Source organism: Micropterus dolomieu, linkage group LG03 (genome assembly GCF_021292245.1).
Source record: "Micropterus dolomieu isolate WLL.071019.BEF.003 ecotype Adirondacks linkage group LG03, ASM2129224v1, whole genome shotgun sequence".
NCBI lineage: Eukaryota > Metazoa > Chordata > Actinopteri > Centrarchiformes > Centrarchidae > Micropterus > Micropterus dolomieu.
In genome coordinates this window covers 18,056,919-18,080,493 of record NC_060152.1, presented here as the reverse complement: position 1 = coordinate 18,080,493, position 23,575 = coordinate 18,056,919, and the positions used below count along the sequence as shown (strand labels likewise).

Below are 23,575 nucleotides of genomic sequence, written 5' to 3'. Positions count from 1 at the left end.
TATAATATCTATAAAGATTAAATATGATCTAACATACGAACAACAAGAATTTGTGATCTGTTCAGGCATTTACCAGAGTAAATGTGTTACCTGTTCACTGAGACGACATGAATTGTGTCCTTGATGAGATTAAGTTCTGTTGACAGTTCATTTTTGGCTTTGATCTGCGGTCACTCACAAGGGCAGTGATAATGTCACACAGTAGGAAATCAATAAAGCCCAACAATCTCTGTCTCTTAAATAAGTATCAAATGACCAAGCCAGAAGAAGATATACTGTTATGACACTTGGCTTTCTATTGTTATATCCGGCTTATTACTACACTGCAACAATCAGAGAAACGCCTGCTTTTGTCGCCAAATCCTCCCAATGATGTGTGGACTGCAGAAGCCGTATCAGTGTTAATATAGGCTAGCCTATTTAAATAATAAATCATCTTTAGGCTAACTGTCCACTGGGTGGATAAACTTTGCTTTTTGTGGGTCTCCCCGTCGAACTAGCGTAATAACCTCCCTCCTGGCAGGTATCCATCGTGCTTATCACTGAACTCATACTTCTGTCGAAACTACAGGTATCGCTCAGTTTCAGGTGTTGTAAGTCTCACGCGTAAACAGAGGGGTGCATTGTGGGTACTGTAGTTAACCAACACCCGAGAAGCCACTCCTCCGCCGGGCTGCCTGTATTGTTTGAAACTTCCAGTCCCAAAATGCTCCGTGTCTGAGAGCAAACAGAGCAAAGAGCTGGAAAAGCGAGGAGGAGTGCTTAGATCCGCCCTAGAAAAGAAGTGTAAATGACAGTGGATCGGCCTCTTTTCCTGCCAGCGCACTGATTGAAAACTACAACCATCTCATGACAACGGTGAGATCAAACTTTGTTTACTTTTCACGTAGGCTATTTGTTGTTTTTTCTTCTGGTATTTTCATTATATGAAGTAGCCTGTAAGCTATAGGATATGCTTTATTAATGGGTAACTACTGTGTGCCTGCGCACACACAAACGCGCACACACACACCTGTTCAGACGCTGATACTTGTCAGTGTGGTTGTTGGATGTTAGATGTGGTGAGTGAAGCTAGAGCTGAGGCAATTTATATTTGAAACTGTGCTGCAGAGTGTTTGCTCTGTTTGGATTATTTATGAATGTAAGATTTGTTTGAGAATATTTTCTGCTGTTTTAAATCTGAAAAATAAATGAAACACGCACAAGATTACGGTATCAGAATAATTTGCATAGGCTATGAGTTAATCTACTGTACTACAGCAATCACAGAATACAGTGTATAGCAAATAACCTGCCATATTTCATCAGAATAGCAGTTTTTACTGTCAGTAGGACAGTGTCACTGCACTTCAAAGTGAGAAGCGCTTAGACTACTGTCTACTGTGTCAAGGCTTGACAAGACCAACCTGTTTTTGTGCACTCGTGTAAGAAACCACATTATTAATGACTGACTCACTGTGACAAGTCATGAATGGGCAGTGTCCTTTTACCAAACAAGTGACAGTCAGAAGAGTTCAGGCTTTATTCCGGGCTTTAGAACAGTTTCCCATAACAAGCAGAAGCCCTGAAAAAGAGCCTGCGGCTTTGATATTTTTAATGTATATGAAAGCTGTAACCAGAAAAGTTAGCTGATTTAAAAATGACTGATAAGATGCAGATTCTTTTTTCCATTGATCAACTAATCAATTAATTTACTAATTATTTATAACAATAAATAAGGAATACAATATTTATTTAATATATTACCTATGACGTTTGTTTCACTTCAGGACCCCTGGTTGCAGCATTTAAGGAATAATATAAGTATCAAAGTAAAGGTTTATAGACAAGTAAAATTTGCAGGTAAAATGGCAAACATTTTGGAGAAATTAGAACAATACAGTTTTTTTATGCTTACAGATGAAAATATGGCAGCTGGAACGGTAAAGACTTTCAGTCGTGTTGGGAGTCTTATGCGGAGTAAATCTGAGGGGACGCTGATTGATCTGGATGACAGTGCCTCAGCCAGTGACAACCTGAATGGTAAAATTTTAAAATTTCGAGAATATGAATCTAAGTCTGCTCTCTAAATCTGTAAACGTATTTTTAATTTTAAAAGACTTGCTTCCAGAGTTCCTAATCAAACTCTAATATTTTTTACAGGTGGGTATACAACACAAATTACACAAAACTCCAAGTGGCCACTTTTACAGCCAGAAGTCGCACTTTCATCTCAGCCAAAAAATCCCTTTTGGGACAAACTGTCTGGATCAAATCCTTTCTTAGATGACATCGTCCACAACAGCTCCGACAACCACAGTTCCAACACATCAAATGTAAAACAAGACAACAAAAAACATTTGGACGCAAATATCTATGACAACATTAGCACATCTTCTGATGAAGGCAATGTGGGGAACTTTTTGGAGAACAAACACAAAGTCAGTCACAGATCTGGGAGATGGAGAAGTGCTTCAGACATCCTGGATGATCTGGAGAGAAAAGTGCCAAAACGGGAGAATAGTTTCAGACCACCAGGACCGGTGCTGAATCCAGATTTTGAGTGGCTAAAGAATGACAGAGAGGCCTATAAGATGGCCTGGCTGAGCCACAGGCAGCTCACACGCTCATGTCTGGACTTAAATGTGATGAGCCAGAGTCCAGGGTGGGCTCAGACCCAGGCCACTGACTTTCAGGTTATCTGCAAGATTGGCCACACCGGAGGCTCTGTAAAGTTACCAGACTCAAAAATTAGCATCCAAATCCCAGAGGGCCATGTTCCTCCTGGAGAAGTCCAGGAAGTTACACTGAAAGCAATGCTAGACCCTCCTCCTGGACTCAATAACAACTATATGACAACCATGAGTCCACTTCTAGAGGTGGTCCTCAGCAACATCAACACAAAAGAGCGTATCTGTCTGGAGATTAAAATGTCTGGAGAGGTGAAGAGTGACCCCTTAAGTCAGGTGATGACAACTGTGAGCGGGCTGGTGTCCAACAAAAGAGAGGGACCTTATCTTAAAGTGAACGACTGTAACATTTACAAGAACATGATGCAGATGAAACTGCAGGACCTGAAGACACATTTTTATGTGATTGCAGTCGCAGAAGCCTCTGCAATCCAGTGCCCTGCCACATCAGTGTGGGATTACCTTGACCGCCAAATCACAGTAGCAGTTTACGGCCCCAGGTACATCCATCCATCATTCATGGTTGTAATAGTGGTTTGCTGTCATGAGGACGTTCCATCAAAACTTCCATTTTCAGTTATCTGCAGAGGAAACAAAAACCTGCCTCCGCTTGTGCTGCAGCTTTGGGGAAAACATGGGTTTAAACCAGACAAAGTGAATGACCTGCACATCGGAATTAGCCTCACAGACCCGATGTTCAGAATCAAACCTGAGGACAAACTGAAAGAAGTGAGACAAAGTCAGCTCAAAATAGGGACAGTTTTGCATCTGCCAGTTGCGTTATCTTGTCCTAGTAACGCAGTAATGACTCCTTTTAAATTAGATATACAAGTAAAGGAATCAAACGCAACTGTTGCACATTTCCAAGTGTCTTCCCCCCCAACAGCTCCCATCAGATCAGAAAAGCGAGTGCCAAGGCACACAGAGAAGAGGATTGAAATGGCGAGATCCTCACCTATTCCTGAGGAAAGTGTTCCATATCTCCCCAAATTCACAGACAGACCTGTGAACCTACAGTGGTATGGTGTAGCCCTAAAGTCAGTCCTCCGTCAGCCACGTGTAGAGTACCTTCTAGAGTATTTCAAGGGCGACACTGTTGCTCTCCTATCCAGAGAGAGTGTTAAATCAGTGGGTAACTCAAAAGTAAAGGAGTGGTATATCGGATTCCTCCGAGGCAGGACCGGTTTGATTCACTGCAAAAACGTCAGAGTCATAACTAGAGACCAAGTGATCGACTTCACTGGCATCCAAATCACCACAGAGGTTCTCTTGGACAACATGACGCTGCCCTTCAAGAAGCTTACTTACATGTACTCCGCCATCCAGACGCTGGTCATCCAACACATAAGCAGCTGGAGAGGTTTTGCTGATGCATTAGGGTACAGCAACCTGTCATTAGACACCATCACACGGAGGTACGCTGAAACTGAGGCTGACAAAGTGGCCTGCGTACTGGAAAAGCTGAAGGAAGACTGCCATACTGGGAAGACCAGGAAAAAGTTTCTGCATGAGCTCTTGCTGGTAAGTAGGGAAAACAATATATTGGCATTCCTGATTAATTCATACTGTTAATGAAAGAGTTTATTTTTATTTAACGTTCAACATCCAATCTTTGTGTGCAGTGTATACCATAAAAATGTCTTGTTGCAGTACATCTTAAATTTCCCAGCCTATATGTTTTGATTTCCTGTGCTGTCCATGGTTTTGTGACCGTTTATCTCCGTGATTATCACCCTAGGGTCTGTTGAAGATGGACTCTGTGAATCCCATGGCCCAGCTGATTCAGAACACTGTCATTCTGTCCACTGCTGTGGAGCTGGGAGTTCGATGGCGGGAGCTCGCTGAGAAGATGGGAAAACTCTCCAGTACTCAGATAGCGGGCTATGAGGCACCACACCGAGGGAAGAGCGGAGAAATCTGTCCCCAGGTCAGTTTAACAGTATACACTGACACAACGAAGTAGTAGATGTATAGACTCGTGGAATTCATTACCTGCTGCGAATATGCTATTTCATTCTGCAAATCCAGCGTTTACTGTTCTGTTTCAGTCAATGTGGAAGCCTGCCTATGACTTCCTGTACTCTTGGAGTCTGCGTTATGGAGACAGCTACAGGGACATGATCCAGGATCTGCACTTGGTCCTCGACAAAATGAAAAACCCCGTCACCAGAAGTTGGAGGCAGCTGACTGGTGCCCTCATCACAGTGAACTGTCTCGATGTCTTTCGAGCCTCTGCAAACCCACATTCCTAAACCTTATGCAAACGCACTCTGGTGGTGACATTAACCTCCACGCACTTGGGCAAAACAGAGACAGAGAGCTTTTTGTTACACAGTTTTTTTGTTTCCATATTGTTTTGCTTGCTTTGATATCACACAAAACAACTTTATTGAAATTCAATCAAGTACTTGCACTATATCTCTACATTTACTGTAGTTCTCATTTAGCGAGTGTAAAATATATTTCTCACGATGTGTGAGCTGTGAAGGTCACTAGATCTTGAAAACAGAAGAAAATGCAGTGTAGTTTGTTACTTTTCTCTATATGTCTGTGCACGTGTGATGAAGCCTTAAAGTGAAAATTCATTTTGGTAGGTCATTTTCAGTCAAATGTTAAGAGGTCAGTAGTTCAGCTTTCTCAGGTGTCAATAATCTCAATTGTTTTATTGGCATTTTTTTTCATCCTTTACTCATTTGCCTTTCAACAATAGGCTAATATTATGCAATTTAGATAACTCTTCATTTTTTTAATTAATACATTTACTGGTTCTGCAAATCTTCATTACCTAAAGAGAAGATTTTTTAATTATTATTTATGTATACTTAAATCAATAAATATATACATTTTTTATTAGGATCCATGCATCCTGTGAACATTTGTGTCAGTGGTATTTTAAAGTTTTAGTTTTCTGTAGTATGTTTTTTAAGAAATAGAATGGATAGCCAGCAAACCAATAAATGTGAACACTGTTGCTGTACTGACAATACATTGATCGTTATTGAAGTGTGTGTGCCAAATTAAGAATGTTGTACCAAAGTGAAAAGTTTTCTGATGCCAGTAAACAAACCATAAAGATGCTACTATACAGGGGTCATAAACTTACGTCGTCTTAAATATTAATGTATTTGCTATTTTTGTAATGTAATTTTGTGGATATGTACAAAGCAGATCATTTCACAAGGTAGAGGATGTAATGTTACGTATTCATTGTGTTGATGTTTGTATGATCATGTTTTTGTTGCCAAACAGAAACCTCAGTGTTTAGAGTGTTGCAATATACAGGACGCTGGGCCTTCAGTCACTGACATTTTAGACAGCAATTTATATCTTGGATACTGGAATGGAAATATGTTTCAAGTACACTTTCTGATCTGTTAACCTTTTAATGAAGACACTAATAAATGGGGAGATGAAATAACTAATAGCTAATTAGATTGAGAGCAGTCTGTCTGTAAACATGCATGTAGGACAACAACAGAAAGTGCTATATGTGTTATTTAGATCATATTTTAAAAATTGTATCAGTTTCCAAGTTAATAATAGTGTTAAATGACTCTTCCCTGAAGTGTTTTCCACAGATTTCCTCTGACTGTTTGCTTTTCCCCACACTGTTTGTTTAAGCTAGTTTCAGCTGAGAGCATTGTGTGCTGCTTCTCTAACAAACAGAGAGCTCAGACTGCTGAAGTGACATTACTTTGGCTCATTGAATGCCCCTTAGGGAAAGGAACTCAAATAAGGAAAATGATATCAGGAAACAGAGTGAACTGATTTAATCTAGAAGCTGAGAGTGATTATTGTATAAAGTTGAACTTGGGAGGGTTTTGTTGTGTGTAAAGGCTGATGATACACAGAGTTCACAGGGAACATCAAAGACAGTATCAGGGATATGAAACGTTGGATTTGATGTGTATTTGCACATCACTCCTGAGTTTTTTTCTCTCAATAAAATAACTAATTTTGTATAAACATCCTTTAGACAAACTAGTCATATGCTTATGCTGAATTATGTCACTTCTCTAGCAGCAAAGTAAGGGAATATCAAGGGACGGTACCTCATAACATAGTTTTAAGTTTAGTGCTCGGAATGATATAATTTCCTGATCATGGCAAACTCTTCTAGATCAATTGGACATTTTATTAAAACATAGAGGAATTTTTCAGTAGGCGAAGCACAGAGTTGCTGTGATACTGACTAAATAAAAACTTTATACAAGCTGTAAAGAGCATTCAAAACATACCACACAGAGAAAATCAAAAAGTCTTTTGTCCTGACTTTCAAAACAAATGAATTTACCTAATTGTTAAGCATTTAATAGAAGACTCCCTCCGGCATACATTATGTACAACACTGGTCTCTCATGGCATCCTGTTAAAGGGAACACAGAAAACAAAGGTTTATTGTTTTAGTGAGAGTTGAATAGGAGTGAGTGTCAGTTCAGAGGAAGGATTCTCCCGTCAGTTTATCTACCTGAAGTTCTGGCTCAAACAAGTGAGTCATGATAGATAAATAACCCACAATGAGTAACAGAACCAAACATTAATGATTAACTATAAATACTAAACATTGTTGCGGATAGCAGTGAATATCTAAGATTATGACCCCAGCATCATGTGCTAAGTTAAGGAAAACAAAAAACAAAAAAGGTATATATATATTAGAGGGAGCGAAAGAGAAAGAAACAATGATAATAAGTGTTGGGTTAGTAAGTAAGTTTTTTAAATATATTGTAAAGGATGTAGCTTTTGCAGTGAAGCACTAATAGTATTACAGTGAAATGAGGGAAACAAATTAAAGATTTTGAGGCATAAATGGCCACTGCCTGTTTAGGCCCCCATTTTTCAGATGCAGTGAGGCGTTCAACGTTGTGACTAATGAAATGTGACCACTTTTGTTTTGGGAGCCTTTTATAGCAGCACTGTGAGAATGCAGATAGCGGTTAACTATTATGAAAATTGCTGCCCGTCTGGGGCTTTTTGTAAGATAGACAATATGTCACCTCTTGTCATTTAGTTATCCTTAGTAAGCACATTAGTAAGTGCATTGCTGTGCAGAACTGACAACATCTTTCACATTGATTTTAGTGTGAGAGGATAAACAACACTGTTCAATATGTATTTGTCCTTTACAGCCCTTCAAATGTCCATGAGGGTGACGCTAGATAGCCTTAGTATTGGAAACTGCTTACCATCACCCCAGTTCACCTGCTGACAAGCCACTACTAAACATCAGAAGATGCTCGCCACAAAAACAGAAAAAACTATAAATGGTTTTTGCACATATACAAAACATACTGGCCTTTATGTAATTCAACAATACAATAATCTTCATCGGATGTTTTAATGTTGGGGGTGTAAAATTGTTCAAAATATTTTACCCCTTCAGTCTCAAGTTGTTTTAAAATTAGGTTCTCTTTTGTTTTATTAGATAAGCCTTTGTTCACTATAAGTATGGGCATTGTTATTCTGAATGACTCAGTTCCCATTAGGACAAAACTATTTTTGCTTTGAATGTTCTGGTGTTTACCCAGTCTATGGACCAGGAAATATACCCCAGGAAAATTAAGTCTGTACCACAACAGAGCCACCACAATGCTTAAGCAATAGTTTCTGACATACCACATTTACTCATCCACTGTTTGAGAGTAGGCTGAAGTTTGACTCATCTTACCGTAATTTTTTGTCCACTTCTCAGTTGACTGCTGTCTGTTTTTATTTTTACTGCTTTGCTCACAGAATAACGTTTTTAGCTGTAAGAAAGGCTGACTGTAGCATCTCTCCTCTGAACAAAATGGTCTCAGTGAAACGATATGATCAAAAAAGATCATATACAGTATAATAGTCACCACAGAATGTGTGATTATAGCTGTACAGCTGTAGCTTCTCCAGACTACTGCTGTGTTTCACTCAGAACTCTGTGCCATGCATCCATGAGCCCACTGCTGTTCCTCATAACACATCAACAAATGAACACATTAAGTAGTCCCTCTCACTAAGACTTCTGCCAAACCTGTGCCAACACAGAGTCCTGCTTTTAGTTTGTGAATATTTAACATATGACAGAAAATGCAGGTCTGAAATATCTTCTCTCTGCTGTGGATTCTTTGCAGAATAAAATGTTACACTGAAAATGTTCTCATACACTCTGAAGTGCATCCCTTGACTTGCAGAATTAAAATTCCCAAAATACTCCCCACAGATTGCATTAATTTCAAGAAGTGTCCCCGACAGACCCTATTTATCATCAGGACAATAGACAAGGTGAGACCTCACAAACAAAGCCCATCTAAGATCAATCTGCTGTAGTGATCCAGTTGGGATTAGGGAGAGGTTGGCAGTATTTTATTTTCTTTAAGAGAAGAAAAAAAATGAAATTGCTGTTTCATCTGGCTCTTATCCCAGCTAACTGCCAAGAAAAATGTAGTCCATTAGTGCATTTATTTTCATAGAAATTTGGATGAAGCACTAACTGAGAAGATGTACTTTACATTTTGCACAGGAGAGGTTTAGGCCTGTTGCAATAAACAGCTGCTCTAAAATACTAAATTTCCAACCTTTTCTTAACACTGACTTTTCATTCTGGCTTATTCACATTTGCAGTTGGTGTGACCAATAAAAAATATCTTTACAATGTAGAAGCTTGCGTTGTACATCTGCAATTCAGTAACGCCAACTTTGTTTTTTCATTCAACACCTTTCAGCGTCACAGACCCTGACGGTGTCGATCCAGTGGGTGGCGCCATTGTATTGATGTTGAGTTCAAGCAGGTCTTGTCCATAGTTGCATATATGTATCAACACAAACAGCAACACAAATAAAGAGTTTCTTCAAAATGCTAGAATTGCAGTGTTTCATACACTTTTTAAGTGTATTTTAAAAAGGAGAAGGATAAATAAAGAGATAAACTGTTGGATAAGTGTTTTTCCTAATAAACTAATTTCAATATGCTGATAAATATATATGATATACATAACCATGCTGCTATAAGGTAAGAATGCTCAAAGTCCAAACAGTTTGACTCTGATTTCTGAAGCCAACAGCCATGGGAGCCATTCACAAATCACTGTTATGAACAGAAGCATTCCTCTGTCCTCTAGGGTATATAAGGCTTCATTTGGTTTGCCTCTATGATATATGTAGGGGCCAAGAAGTCATTTAGCTTTCAATTTATTAGGCTAGTGATTTATGCATGCTGCAAAGGTGCTGTTGGTGTCTCCAAGACCACCATCCTTCTCTTTACCCTCCTCCTCATTCTCATTGCACCATAATAATTTGGTAATAGATGATGTGAGAGAGGAGGAAGTTCAGAAATTAGAAAAGTAAGGAAAAAAAGGACAAGGGTATACAGTTTCAATGGCTGCACTTCATTTATCACTGGTGTTCTAACCACTCAGTAAAGGATTAAATGCTGAGACCACAGCAACCTGTACTATGGTTGGAGTTCACATACATTAAGAAAAAGAAACCCTAGCACCGACAACACAATTCTTGCTGAAAATCAGATGGTGATTTGATTTAGTCCATCAACTACAACAGCTTTTTAAAATAAGAAATATAATTTGCCTTTGTCACACATACTAATGCATAATATGCCTGAAAACAAAGTTGTTCCAAATTGTTCATATCACACTGTTGCCATTTTGTAAACCTGTTCTGGTCTGTATGTTTCCAGTTTTAGCTGAAAATGTTTGTGGTGTGTTACAAGGTGTCGATTGTTGCCCAGAGTTCAATGCCTTTCTGCTGACTAACAGCCTGCCTGGAGCCTCTTCCCTTGGCCACCGCTGGGAAGGAGGAAGCTCTGTTACTAAATGACTCACAGGGAAAAAAACAACCTGAAGTGTTTGGCAGCATTTGGACCGACTTTGTGAGTAATCACATCCACATCCTTGGACACCTCGCTTTGCTCTCACTCTCACTTTTTCCATCAACCAACCTCACAGAAACTAAGTTTCGTCATGGCACAACACTGCGATAGAGATTAAGGAAAATGGGACACAAATAAGCCCCAATATTCTTGATAAACATCTGAGAAAGCATCTGCACCTCAGACCACAACAAAGTCCCTGAGTTACTTAGATTACTTGCAGTGGAATGATGGTAATGTCTTTCTCCAGCTCCCCCTGTTAGGAGACTGGTTTATTTTTGTTGATGTGATCACATCCTATTTGCGTAAGAAGTTTTGTCAGGTGTACCATGATGGTGTGGGGGAGGTGCAAAGACCGGGTCTGCTGACAGGTCAGATGTACCAACCATGACACTCCCAGTTCTTCAGTAATCTAAAAAACAGATGGAAGAGGGCTGGGAACGAGACTTGGGAATGGATTGCAGCCCAACATTTTAATAACAAGCACTTCACTATTGGTCCTCTAGTAATCATTGTCTTCCCAAAAAGTGCAACAATCTCAGAACACAAGTTCTATCAACAGATTGTGTTCCATCCTCAAATCTCAGGCCTGCTTAGCAATCACAAACTATTCAAGGAAGGTTAAGTAAAGGTAAACTGGACTTGGTGGAAAGAACTTCAAGACGCTTTGCTATATCTAACTATGACCTGGGTGACTGAGAATCTTCACAGACATTATTAAACTATTGGCTTTCACATAAACTATTACTCTGAATACCTTTAGTGTACCAGTTGTGGAAGAAGTATTCGCATGCTTAATTTAAGCAAAAGTAAATAGAGCAATGTAAAAATACTCCTTTATAAGTAAAGGTCTTGCAAAAGCCTGTAAGTCTATAAGTATTATCAGCAAAGAAAACTTACAGTAATTCAACATAAAAGTAATTGTTTTGCAGACAAAAATGCCCCCAGTGAGTGATATATTAATATATATTGCATTATTCGATTGTTAATACTGACATATCAGTGTGTAAGCAGCATCTCAGCGCTAGTTTTAACTACTTTTACTGGGATCAAGATAAATCTGAGCGGTCGTGAAGTTATTATTGGGGTAGAACAGAGGAAAAAAAGGAAGTTCTGATACACAGATCTGTCTTCTCTGTATCTTTGCCTTTTTTGTTGAATATTGGCCTGAACATTTATTTTAATGAAACCGTTAGAGACGTTAACAGGGGAAATCAGACACCACCTTTCATACATAAAGGTTATTGCAATTCAAAGTGCTTCACATATGACTGACAAGTTAAAATTGCTTTTTTTTGCAAAGGGGAACAAGACAAAGGGCTGGGAAACGTTGATTAATCTTTAATAACGTTTTTTGTAATACTTGTTTTTTCATGTTGATTCTTAATCTGTAACTAGTAATAACAGCGTAGCCATCAAATAAATATAGTGGACTAAAAAGTTAAATATTTCTCTCTCAAATATAGTGGAGGGTACAATTGCATAACAAGAAAATATTACACCTCTAAATTGTAATTGACAGTTCACACCACAACCACTGCTGCTTATTCCCCTTACCTGCTGTTACTTCAAGAATGTCCAGCAGATGGTGAGAACAGCCATAGGGTGCAGGTGTCTATACTTCACAACAGCAGTAATGTCTTTAACAGATTTGAACCCTCAGTATCTGACTGAAGCTTGCACAATCCACCTTCACTTTATCATAACAGCTCTGTAAGTCATCCTGATGAGAAGTTATCTACTGTTGATAATACTGATGAGGAAATCAATCTGTTTTGTGAAAATGAAATCAAAACCTCAATTATAATTTATTATAGTCCTCTTAATGCATGTGCTATTCTAACTGGAAACATTAAAGGTGATAATCAATGTGAATAACACATTGAAGAGATCCCCAGCTGGGTGGTCATTATCACACAACACACATTCATGAGTAAAAGTAAACACCACCCTGAGAGCAAAAAAAAAAGCATAAAATCTATATTCAGCCGAGATAAATCCGTCAAAGAAGAGTGTCTTCTTGGCTAATTTCTGTCAACCAAGAGGGAGAACAAGCGGAGCTGAAGGGTTCCCATTCCAAAAACAACATAGCTGGAGAGGTAGCCTATTGTGTCCTGACAGATTGGTCTGACTGAAGGAGGAGGAGGAGGTCGCCTCTAACTGACACACAGGGAGGAGCAGAGGTGAGCAGAAATCTGGGGGAGATGGGAACACAGCTGCAGTTCAGAAGAGAGTTAGTGTCGTTACTACCTTACATAATTTAGAATTGACTGCCTGCAAAGGTTGTTTGAGTGTCTCTGAATTTATTGTGCTGTATGAGTGTGGGGCTGAAAGGTACATAACTTGACTGAAAGTAATGGCAAAACCATAAACCATCACATTTATCTCCTCTATCTATCTATCTATCTATCTATCTATCTATCTATCTATACAGATAAGTAGTCGGCGTGATCCTCCCCACTCTTCCTCTGTTTTTTGTTTTTTTTGGCAAAGGATGGGAGACCCTCCTTATGTCCTGATCACTCTCTGAGGTCCTTGCACCCCGCCCCCACACCTCTGCCCATCATCCCCCTGTACGCTATTCATCCTCGTGTGCAGCTGGAGCACTCTGTTTGACCTCCCCTCTCCTCACAGAGTCCTTATTAACAGGGACTGTGGTAGGACTCCACGCAGCACTTGTGGTTAGAGTGAAGAACCACACTGGACTACTGACATTATGCTCATCACTTACATAAGTCTATGTGACATGGCATGTTACGCTGCTTTCCACCATGTGCTCTGCCAGGGTTATTTCGCTGGGCTTTGAGCCACAGACAGAGATAAAGACACTGCTGTTGAATTCCCAGAAGTTAGTTCTTCTTTATTCTTTCATATTAGGAGCATGAGTGATGACATTCCAGCAAGGTGGCCTGTGCCAAGTAATCTTGCCAGATATGCTCAGTATATGAAATAATAAAAGAAGAAGTCGCTCATGGGAATGTGACAGCAGTGCACTTTTGGATGCAGGGGGAAAAACTCCCTTTCACAGATACCATCATTTGCAGTGAGCGTTTTGTAAGCAGGAATGGTTTTAGAGCAGCATCCTTGGTAACACATCTTCAATTAAAGGGTCAGGTTATCGTCTGTACAGTGCAGTCATTAAGTATCAGGAAAGACAGATTTCTTTTTTGTGTTAGCACTCTCTTCCCTCAGCACATTTAATCTGAAACTGAAAAGCAACAACTGTGAAATTAAAGTGCAGACAGCCAGCTTTTATTCAAGGGCATTTGCGTCCACATCAGATGAACTGTGTAGGATTTGTAACCTGTTTTATATTTATGTAATATGTACATTTCAACGGGGTTATTTCATCAGCAGGAAATAATTCCAATAAAAACAGTTGCCAGAGAGGTCTGTGGATTATCAAGAGTAACTGGGGCATTGTTTCTGGAAAGACATGCCGCTGTTGAGTTTCATCAGTGTTATTTTTCAATGTTATGAGCACCACAAACAAAATTCCATTGTATCATGGTGGCGTCATGCGTCCGTCCAGAACAGACACGTCAAACTTCAGCATATAAAACCAAAACAATGTGCATAGACACTACTAGCTCTGAAGTTGTTGTTGTTAGTTCAGTGAAATGATCCTTAACTGTAACACTGTTCACTGCACACGTGCAGCAATAGCTAGTACTGTTCACTCCACTGTATATTCCTATTTAACAGGCCTTTTAGTGTATGTGGACATCTTTATTACACAAAGTAATCTATGCATTATACAATATCCTGATATTTACTAGAACTCGGTTTGTCTACCCTCATTGATATAATATGGGGTAGACAAAATATTAGAAACACCTCTCAGTGTAGCACAATACAATTCAACAGCACCACAAACTACAGCCTCCAAAATTATGTTGAATTAACGTCTCTCTAAAAATGTATTATAATCTTCATAAAAGTAGAGTTTATTGCAGGACTGTTACATCAGGCAGTATCAATTTTAGCAAGGTGTATTCAATTTAGTGTATTTCTCACCTATGTAATGTTACAGATTTCCTTGTGAGCTACACATAGTCACGGTATCTCTTAACTCACAGTAGCACCTGTCAAGCTCCTGTAATCCGACCAAAATACGATAAAGCTACTGTAACTTTGTGAAGAGATATTTTCAGTGCATGGGTCAGTCCACTGGTGTCTGTGCTGCAGCAGCCAGAGTGAACGTGTGTGGTCTGCTGCGTGGCAGCGGGCTGTATAGGCAGTAGAAGGCATGACTCAGAAGTCTTGAGGTTTAAGATTTAGCAATGGTGAGGGCACAAAATGTATGAGCTGATGTTCATCGCATAGTCGTCATTGACAGGAAGTAAGGTTATGTGGGTTTAAAGTAGAATTCTGTGATTCTCTAGGATCTTGATTTTATTTAATACATGGCATTGTGTTGTTGTTGTTGTTGTTGTTGTTGTTGTTGTTGTGGGAGTGAAGTTGGACTAGCGAAACACTTTCTCAAGCCCTTGGAGGAAGCCCTGAGTTTGTTTTTTTTGTGTGTGTGTGTGGGGTGGGGGTATGAGCTGATGGGTCAGTCCACTGGTGGGGGGTTAAACAGAGATTATACTACTGGGATGCCAGTTCTTCCACAGACCCCACATCGACCTGAACTTCCAAGCTGTGAAAACATACTGGAGGTTTGTTAGTTCTTAGTGGCTAATAAGGTGTCATTGTGCGGTAGAGCTGTCTGATATCCCACAGAGTCATTAGGCCAACATGAACAGATTTAACAGAACATCTATTGCACTTCCCGCACGTGCACATACACATGTACACCTCTTCATGCACATGATCTGCCTTTCCTTTTACAAAAGTCAATGCTTTTATGAGATAAGATTCCAGGAATGGGCAGGCTTCACTCACTTTTCTCTGACAAGGTTAAATTGTGCTCTGCTACAGGAATACCGACTTGAAACCACGATTAGAACCTGCAACATCAAAGCACTCCGCTTTCAAAGGCTTTCTTTTACAGCAAACTTCAGGAGTCCTGGCTCCTATGTCTACAGACAGCTTATAAAGGGCTGTTTTCATCCTCACCTCCCAATTCAACGCCCCAGATCCTCTCTCACCACCACTGGACTGCTGTTATCAGAAATCCCCCTGACATGATGTCTGGATTTCTCCACAGAATGGGACATTTTGAGACTGTTGCTGAGGAAAAAATGCAATCATCCAACTCTGTCGTTTGACCTTGTTAGTCCCGAGGGTTTATTAAAGCCTATCTGGGACTGCTCTTTGAAGAACGCACCCCTGTCTTTTCTCATCCCATGCAGTTGATCCATCTCGGCAAGCTGGCACTGGACTTGTTGCGGCTAAACTTTAATGGAGTGAGCATGAATATCACTGTCAATTGTGGGAGCCTCGTACATATGGAGGACTGTGGTTTGTTATTTCAATAGATACGAGTAGGCTGATAGAGAAACACTGCCTTCCAGGGCTCGAGCAGAGAAAATAGACAGGTCTCTGTGGATCTGGCTCTGGCTCAGGACTTACTGAGTGAGAGCCTGAGTTGTGTCTGCCTTGATGTGACCTCGGGGAGGGGTGGTTAATGACGTTCTTGGGTCACTCATGACTGGTGTGTCAAGTTGCATGAGTCAGTAATATACACTTGACTTTATCATAACACCCACTCATTGCTCATTGATAAGGACAAAGGCTTTCTTCATCTGTTAGTAGCCATTGCTCCAGGCTGAGTAGACAACAATGTCCGGTAAATCAAGCTGAAAAACAATCAATGCTGTTTATATCCTCTTCATGTTCTTGTAATTGTCATTCCCTGACACTCTCTAATTGACTGATGAAGGTTTTGTCTTTATTAAAGATCAACACTGGAGGAGTTGTCCTGTGATGACATCATATTCCTGAGAAGCAGCTGTGTTTTGTCAGAGTCACTTCAGCAGCAAAGAGCTGAACTCCGCAGAGCAATCTGCCAAGAAATGTAAATGTGGCGTGGGTGTAAATACTGGCTTTTGCATTATTGTTATTTTTTAAATAGGGGATGATGGTGTGTCCTTATGGCCTAGGGGTCTGAGATGCTGACCAGGCAATCCTAAAGCTCAACTGACATGTGCAGGCGAGGAAGGCAGCCAACAGGCTCCTCTATGAAAAAAAATCTGAAATTCAATAAAGTGTAATCATAAATATCAGTTAAGAGGAAAAAAACAAAACAAAACAAAACAAAAACAAGAGCAGGTAAAAGAAAAAAGGAAACAACCTGTCATCCCCCCTTATTCGCCCTCATCTCTTTACTGTGGACAACCCTATATATACAGATACAGATAAATGCACTTTACTAACAAAATACTATCCTACAGGTAAACATCCTCTATTGAAAATGTAACTTAAGTAAAAAAACACAAAAAATGCTTAAAATATTAAAGGTGCTGTAGTGCAGAGGTGGAGCTAACTTGAACTGCTTCACTGGGTATTTTAATCTAAAACAATGTTTCATAACTGATAAACTGATCATAGTTTTTGTATGATTTTTTTTTTAATCTGAAAAGTAACCAGTAACTACAATTAATATTAATGTAGTGGGGTAAAAACAACATATTTTCCTCTGAAATGTAGTAGCATCAAAAAGTGTTAAATATACTCAAGCAGTACATTAAGTACAACAGTACTTCAATAAATGTACTGTAAGTTACTTTTCAACACTGTAAATGCAAAACTAAAGCTAAATATGACTTTAAAAGCACACATTGTACCGGAAAAGTTAATTCTTTGTTTACAGTTACATGAAAAATGTAACACAGAATCAGTTATTATTTTAATTTTAAAGAAGCCGCAAAACAAACTGTTAAGATTAAGTAAAAGCTACTCACCTGCTACTTTTGTTATAAGATACAGCAGGGAAAATGATGGCAAAACATTCAGACAAAGGTGTCTGCTTACCTGTGAGGTGCAGCAGGTAGAGTGTGGCGCATGCTGGGATCAGGACCATGGACAGGGCCACCAGACAGGTATACTCACCTTGAAGCGGTTTGAGCTGCTCTTTCATGAAGTTTAGCGTAGGTTCAATCAGGAACACTATCCTACTTCTTTGTATAAATATGGGCGTTTACTCTTCCAAACAGATTTCGCAACGATCTCCATCAGCCAATCATATTGTAGCTGTCAAACTTTCAATCTGTTCTCCTCTCTGCTGGTGTCAGCTGTCATTTCATTGTGAATCACTGCAACTCTCCTCCACCGTATTCACCTCCAGTTTTACCACATCCAGTACCCAGGTCTGAGCTCACCATATCCATCCAAGTCTCAGCCATTCTCTCATCCCATCCCCCTTGCCAGTGTCTTGACTCTACCAGGGGGTTATCCCACACAATGCACGGCTTCACTACCCCTTAAAATATGATGACGTCATGATGGGGTCTAATCGACTCTTCACATTATTATCATGCATATATCATTAAATATTGTTTACTCCGAATGAAGTCTTTCTTGATTGTAATGGGTTTTCTTCAGTCAGCGTCAACATCCCCATATACAGGTACATAAGCCTATGTGCCAGTTCTAAACTTGAAGTTATGACATTTCCCATTTATTTTGTCACTGAGTGATATAACTGAAGGAGCATGCATTTCTGAGTCTTAAAATGTTATAAATGTGGCTATTTCTTTAAAGTAAAGTAAAATGTGAATGTTTAATTCAAAAAGACACACTTAAACAAGCATGTGTGCTTCCCCTGGAACAATACTTCAGTCTCAGGCGCTCCACAAGGATGTAAATGGATGTTCACTGGTGTTGTGACCTCTGACCCCGACTGCCCCCCTGTTTCCTGAACCAGATGCTGCTCCTGTGGACCACAGTCTTCTCAACCTAAACAAAGTAATCCTCCACTAAACAAGATGGATATTGTATCACCAACCTAGTAAATACCAGAGGGTCTTAAACATGGAGCTGCCCTCTCTCTTCATCTCTGACTAGAACCAACAGGAGAGAATCATCACTTCTTGGATTGTTTTATGTATGAACAAAGAAATGCAAACTTTATCTTAGTTTTACAAACGTTTTGTGGTATTTTACAGTATACATAAAAAACATGCCCTCTTGTGGGGGATATAATCAGAGCATGCAACAGTCCTCCAAGGAAAAGTCTGAAGAGCTGCAGTACTGGCTGCATGTCAAAAATGTAAGATTGGCATCATATGTTGCCTATATGAAAGTCCTTTGATCTCACTTGATTTAAGTAAGACTAGATGGAAACGTAAATCCCACGTGCCTGTAGGTTAGGCCTCCAGAGATGTGCCAAGGTTGCATAATACTTGTTTTTTTTTTAAAAGAAGTGTCATCTCATACAGTTGCTGCATACTATAGCAAACATATAGCAGCAGTCATTTGAAGTGGCAATATCTTATTGGGATGCCGATGGATGGATGAAGGATTACAAAATAGGCGTTGTTTGCTCTCAGTCCTGCACGAAAAGCTATTAGGCTTACAACATGTTATTTTCAATTAGTTTTGTCTGATATTTATTTTATTTTCGAAGTCCCTTTTTGCATATACGTAATAAGGCAATTTACTGCTCGATTTCCCCTCACTTATGTGAACTTTATTACAAGAAAATGTAGAGATTATTTCATCTAATGAAAATCAAATTGGAGTCCTAATGACTAATATTATAACAATCTTCTGCTTGCTTTTGTAATAATACTGTAATGATGTGAGATTATAGCGCTACCCAGTTATCTTTTCCAGCTTTGTATCAGGAGGGTTTCTGATAGTTCCACAGATGCTCCCACCCCTCGCCTCACGTAATTCATCTTCTTGGCCAATCCTGTCCCACCCCAAAAAAAGTTTACGCCATGCAGCCTATAAGAACTGCCTAAGCTTCTCAAGTATCGGAAAAGGCTTGTCCTCCCAGGAACCCATCTATGGATACTTTGGTGTCTTCAAAGCCAGACAGACCTACAGGTGGACTAATTCTGTGACTTCATGAGAGGGGAATAATTTTGGGGGGGGACACTTTCAGGCTGCCATCTACCCAAGTGGAGATGTCTGAGGAAAATCTGGGGGAAGAGTCGGGCAGCTCCCCTGTCTCTCCTGTGGACAGCCTGAGCAACAGCGAGGGGGAGTTGGACAGACAGCCGAAGAGATGTGGGAGGAAGAGGAGAACGAGCAGGAAAAACGGGGAGGACTCAGATAGCCCGACCCCTGGGAAAAGAGGGAAGAAGTCCAGCAGCAGCAGCCCCCAGTCTTTCGAGGAGCTCCAGTCGCAGCGGGTCATGGCCAACGTCCGGGAGCGACAGAGGACGCAGTCTCTCAACGAGGCTTTCGCCGCTTTGCGGAAAATTATCCCCACTTTGCCCTCGGACAAACTCAGCAAAATACAGACCCTAAAACTCGCAGCCAGATACATCGACTTCCTCTACCAGGTGCTGCAGAGCGACGAGCTGGACTCCAAAATGGCAAGTTGTAGTTATGTGGCTCATGAGAGACTGAGCTACGCCTTCTCTGTATGGAGGATGGAGGGCGCTTGGTCCATGTCAACATCTCACTAGCACCTGGAGAAATTATGCCCTAAATGGTACGCTAGATTTTCAACTAAACCAGGCCTTAAAGTGTGGGGAAATGAACTCACTAGAAAATGTTTATTTAATTTTTTAATGGCTGCACTGTGGTGTAATGCAACCGCAAGCAGCGATATTTTGTATACTTCTATGCACAGTTTAGTGATAATGAATGCCTTGTCTAACCCACAGGTGACTGCTGATTCTACGAATGACATTCTGACGGGACAAGTCTGGAGTCCAATGCTGGATACATGGGATCACTCTATTTAAACCAAAGACGACAGAAACTCTGGGGAACATTCTGCAGAGCCCAGGGACTTGCAGCCGTGTTTTGTTTGTTTTTTTGTTAGCTCCAATCACCCCAATTCTGGTGTGTTTTCATGTTGTTGACGACGAATGTTGAAAAAATCATGTGTTTTTGTTTTTTTAAGAAAACAAATGTTTTAAAATGCATGCCTTTGGACTTATTTCTGTGGAGGTCAAAGTGCATTATTGAAGCAGTTGTCTCAGTTTTTGGTGTGAGACTGTCAACTGGTGGTGTAGCTCACATTATAGGCAGACTGTGTGGATCTAACCTGTGCAACAAAAAAATATTTTCAGAATACTTTTATTTATTTATTGGTGAAACGTGTTACAAGGAGGAAAAGATCATGTGTCTGAAATACAAATACATTCCTATTTTTTATTATCGTTTTTTGTAAATGTTTGTAAATGTTTTTGCATTAAAGAAAATGACGATGAAAGTAATTGCCTTTTGACTTTTAACTTTTTTATCAATCGAATTGAAATGTTAACAACAGATAGCTGAGGAGGCCAAAGTTAAAATTAAAATACACTGAAATCCCGTGGACTATAATACTTCACATCAGATTTAATGACAAAAGCTTTCACTGTATCGCCAGTCACGTGGGAAAACAGATGGAGTTATCATTGGCACAAGCAAAAGTTTCGGAGAAACATGCAGCTATTTTTTTATATATTGTAACACATCCAAAAAGAAGAAAAACAATTCAGGGTTTATAATTTCCCCCCATCATTCATAACTAAAACTATTCAAACAAAGTCCAGTATCAACACATCAGTTTAACGTGAGAAAGAAGTTTTTTTGCTGCAAAAGGGGAAAAAATCTGGTGTAGATAAAAAAAAAAACAAAGTCGGTCTGCATAAACTAAGTTAAAATTCCATTTTAATTAAAATTTTAAAAGCCTCATGCAGTCTCCAGTTTCCCTCTCCTCTCTCTTTTCCTGAATTTGTTTACCGTTGGATTAAGGATTGGACCTGAAGCTCACCATTAAAAGTAAATAACTTGGGTCATGTTAACCTGCTGTTGGGCCCACGCTACAGTCTCTCTTCTGACATAAACAGCAAAGCAGTTAAGTGTTGACATTTTGTCAATGAAGAGATCAAACTAACAATGCTCTCTTCTATATTGTTGTTATTGCAGCATAGCAGTGCATGCCCTATCTAAATTCACGATGACAAAATCAAACAATGCAATCATATATCGGATTGTTTTGCCTACTGGATGGGCAATAATCCCTAATGATTTTGCAGATCTGCAGCGCAGCAGAATAAGCAATAGACTTTCTGTTTTTTCGCGCACATCGAGCAAAGGAATCCCGATTATTGTCACTAAATAAATCTTTCATACTGTTATCGTGCTGTGATTGATCTCAGTGATCTGCTGGGAATGTGTTTCTCACTGTCCAAATCAAAGTGTGTGCCCGTTTGAAGGTGTGTAATTGGCTTGCGAGGCATGTATGGAATTCCCAGATGTCTATGAAATTTAAGGAGGCCGTGAAGGTAAAGGCTGTGGGTCTGTACATAGAGGCTATTCTCACTGAAAGTTTTGAGGGGGAAATGCTTCACACAGTTTAGATCAATAAACAGCTTTTCTTGAACCTTTTACAGTTGATGGGTTTTCACTCAGTAGGCTACAAGATAAATAAGCAGGGGCTACAGTAAATATGAGCTGTAACTTATTCGTGCTATGTATCAAAGCTTTCCTACTTTAAAACAATTTTAAATTATATTCAGCCTCTACGCTATGCAATAGTGCTTAAATAAGTTTCCTCTCCCTTTTTTCAGGAGAGAGGAGTTGGCAATTGACACGATGCAGAGGCACAGAATGAAACCTATTTAGAACAGATGTTAGTATTTTTTAAAAAGTCACGTGAAATGAGCAGATGTTCAGACTGTGCAGAGGCTCGCCGTGCAGTGCATTACTCTGCAGAGTGAGAGCTTGGAGGAACTTTGCCTCCACACAGACACGGACTGTGAGTCTTTGGTCCTACATTCAGATCATCCAGTATGTTTGATTCAAATGGATTTATAAAAGGGCCACCTGCAGGGAGTTCTATGGATCTGACTGACCGCGCTGAGACAAAGGTAGGCTGCAAGGAAAAGGTAGATGGTCTGTAAAACTTGAGTGTATAAGATGTTGACTCATAGAATAGGCAATTTGGCAGTAAGATGAAATAAGAAGAGCAGGATGTTTTTTTAAGCTTCCAATCTATACTAACGGGCCTACTGCCGTTGAAGTGTCAGGCTTTTAAACGAAGTGTAGGCTATTCTCTCTCTCTCTCTGTCTCTCTCTCTCTCTCTGTGTGTGTGTGTGTGTGTGTGTGTGTGTGTGTGTGTGTGTGTGCGTGTGTGTGTGTGTGTGTGTGCGTGTGTTTGTGGGGAGGGAGGAGGCTTAATGGAGGGGAGAAATGGAGAAGAATTTATCATCCAGCTATTGGGAGACAAAAGAAATGCATGACACATATTACCCTCTGACTAAGCCTATACCAGAACTGTTGTGACAGATATGGACGATAAGTCCAATTTTAAAAATGACTAAATTGACAGCACTCTCAAATTACATTTAAAAAAATTTGTCCATTTATTTATTTATAATTTATTATAATTAACACGTTTCTAAATGACTAATTTGCTGTGATATCTTTCTGCAGCTTATTATAAACATAGAACTGCCATAATGTTGATGTTTTAAATACTTGATTTAAACGTATAACAACTATTATTATTATTATTATTATTATTATTATTATTATTATTATTATCATCATCATTATTATCATTATCATTACTGTTTAATTAATTTAATAATATAAAAGGTTCTTAACATTTTACTAGGCTATAGTAATGGGCGCCTGCATGGCGCAAAAAATTACAATTATTCTCTGGATTTGTTTTGATAATGAAATCTCACGGTTTTGTAACCAAATATAGCAGTTCATTCACATGCAGCTCACTGGTGATATATCATGTGAGGTAGGTTACTCATAAATTATTCTGCAAAAAAAGATTTATGATTTTGGCCTCCAAATTTAGCCTCTTTTTATTTATTTCAAGTGTTTTCCTGTACCAGGTTGAAAAACATAGTTGCATTTACTTTTTTTTTCATTAATTAAATCTTTATTTGGTCAGTTTTTTAAAGGGATATTGAAACTGAAAAAAATGTTGTGTAACTGATTATTTATAAGAACAATGCATTTATTCTGGAC

The 23,575-nt window shown here is 39.4% G+C and overlaps 2 protein-coding genes across 4 annotated transcripts; both read left to right on the top strand.

Annotated features, from left to right (window-relative positions):
* Window positions 1-795: 795 nt before the first annotated feature.
* On the top strand, window positions 796-5,948 carry macc1 (MET transcriptional regulator MACC1). Of its 2 annotated transcripts, XM_046045560.1 has the most exons (5): window positions 796-858; window positions 1,900-2,022; window positions 2,143-4,190; window positions 4,408-4,596; window positions 4,718-5,948. In XM_046045560.1, exons 2-5 carry the CDS (start codon window positions 1,908-1,910, stop codon window positions 4,919-4,921), a joined length of 2,556 nt encoding a protein of 851 aa, XP_045901516.1. In that variant the 5' UTR covers window positions 796-858; window positions 1,900-1,907; the 3' UTR covers window positions 4,922-5,948. The 2 variants fall into 2 exon arrangements, with proteins under 2 accessions (XP_045901516.1, XP_045901515.1); XM_046045559.1 differs by lacking the exon at window positions 796-858 and having other exon boundaries at window positions 1,872-2,022.
* A 13,497-nt stretch (window positions 5,949-19,445) lies between these two features.
* twist1b (twist family bHLH transcription factor 1b) lies at window positions 19,446-20,813 on the top strand. Of its 2 annotated transcripts, none has more exons than XM_046045476.1 (2): window positions 19,446-19,961; window positions 20,256-20,813. In XM_046045476.1, exons 1-2 carry the CDS (start codon window positions 19,548-19,550, stop codon window positions 20,334-20,336), a joined length of 495 nt encoding a protein of 164 aa, XP_045901432.1. In that variant the 5' UTR covers window positions 19,446-19,547; the 3' UTR covers window positions 20,337-20,813. The 2 variants fall into 2 exon arrangements, with proteins under 2 accessions (XP_045901432.1, XP_045901431.1); XM_046045475.1 differs by having other exon boundaries at window positions 19,446-20,080.
* Window positions 20,814-23,575: the final 2,762 nt, after the last annotated feature.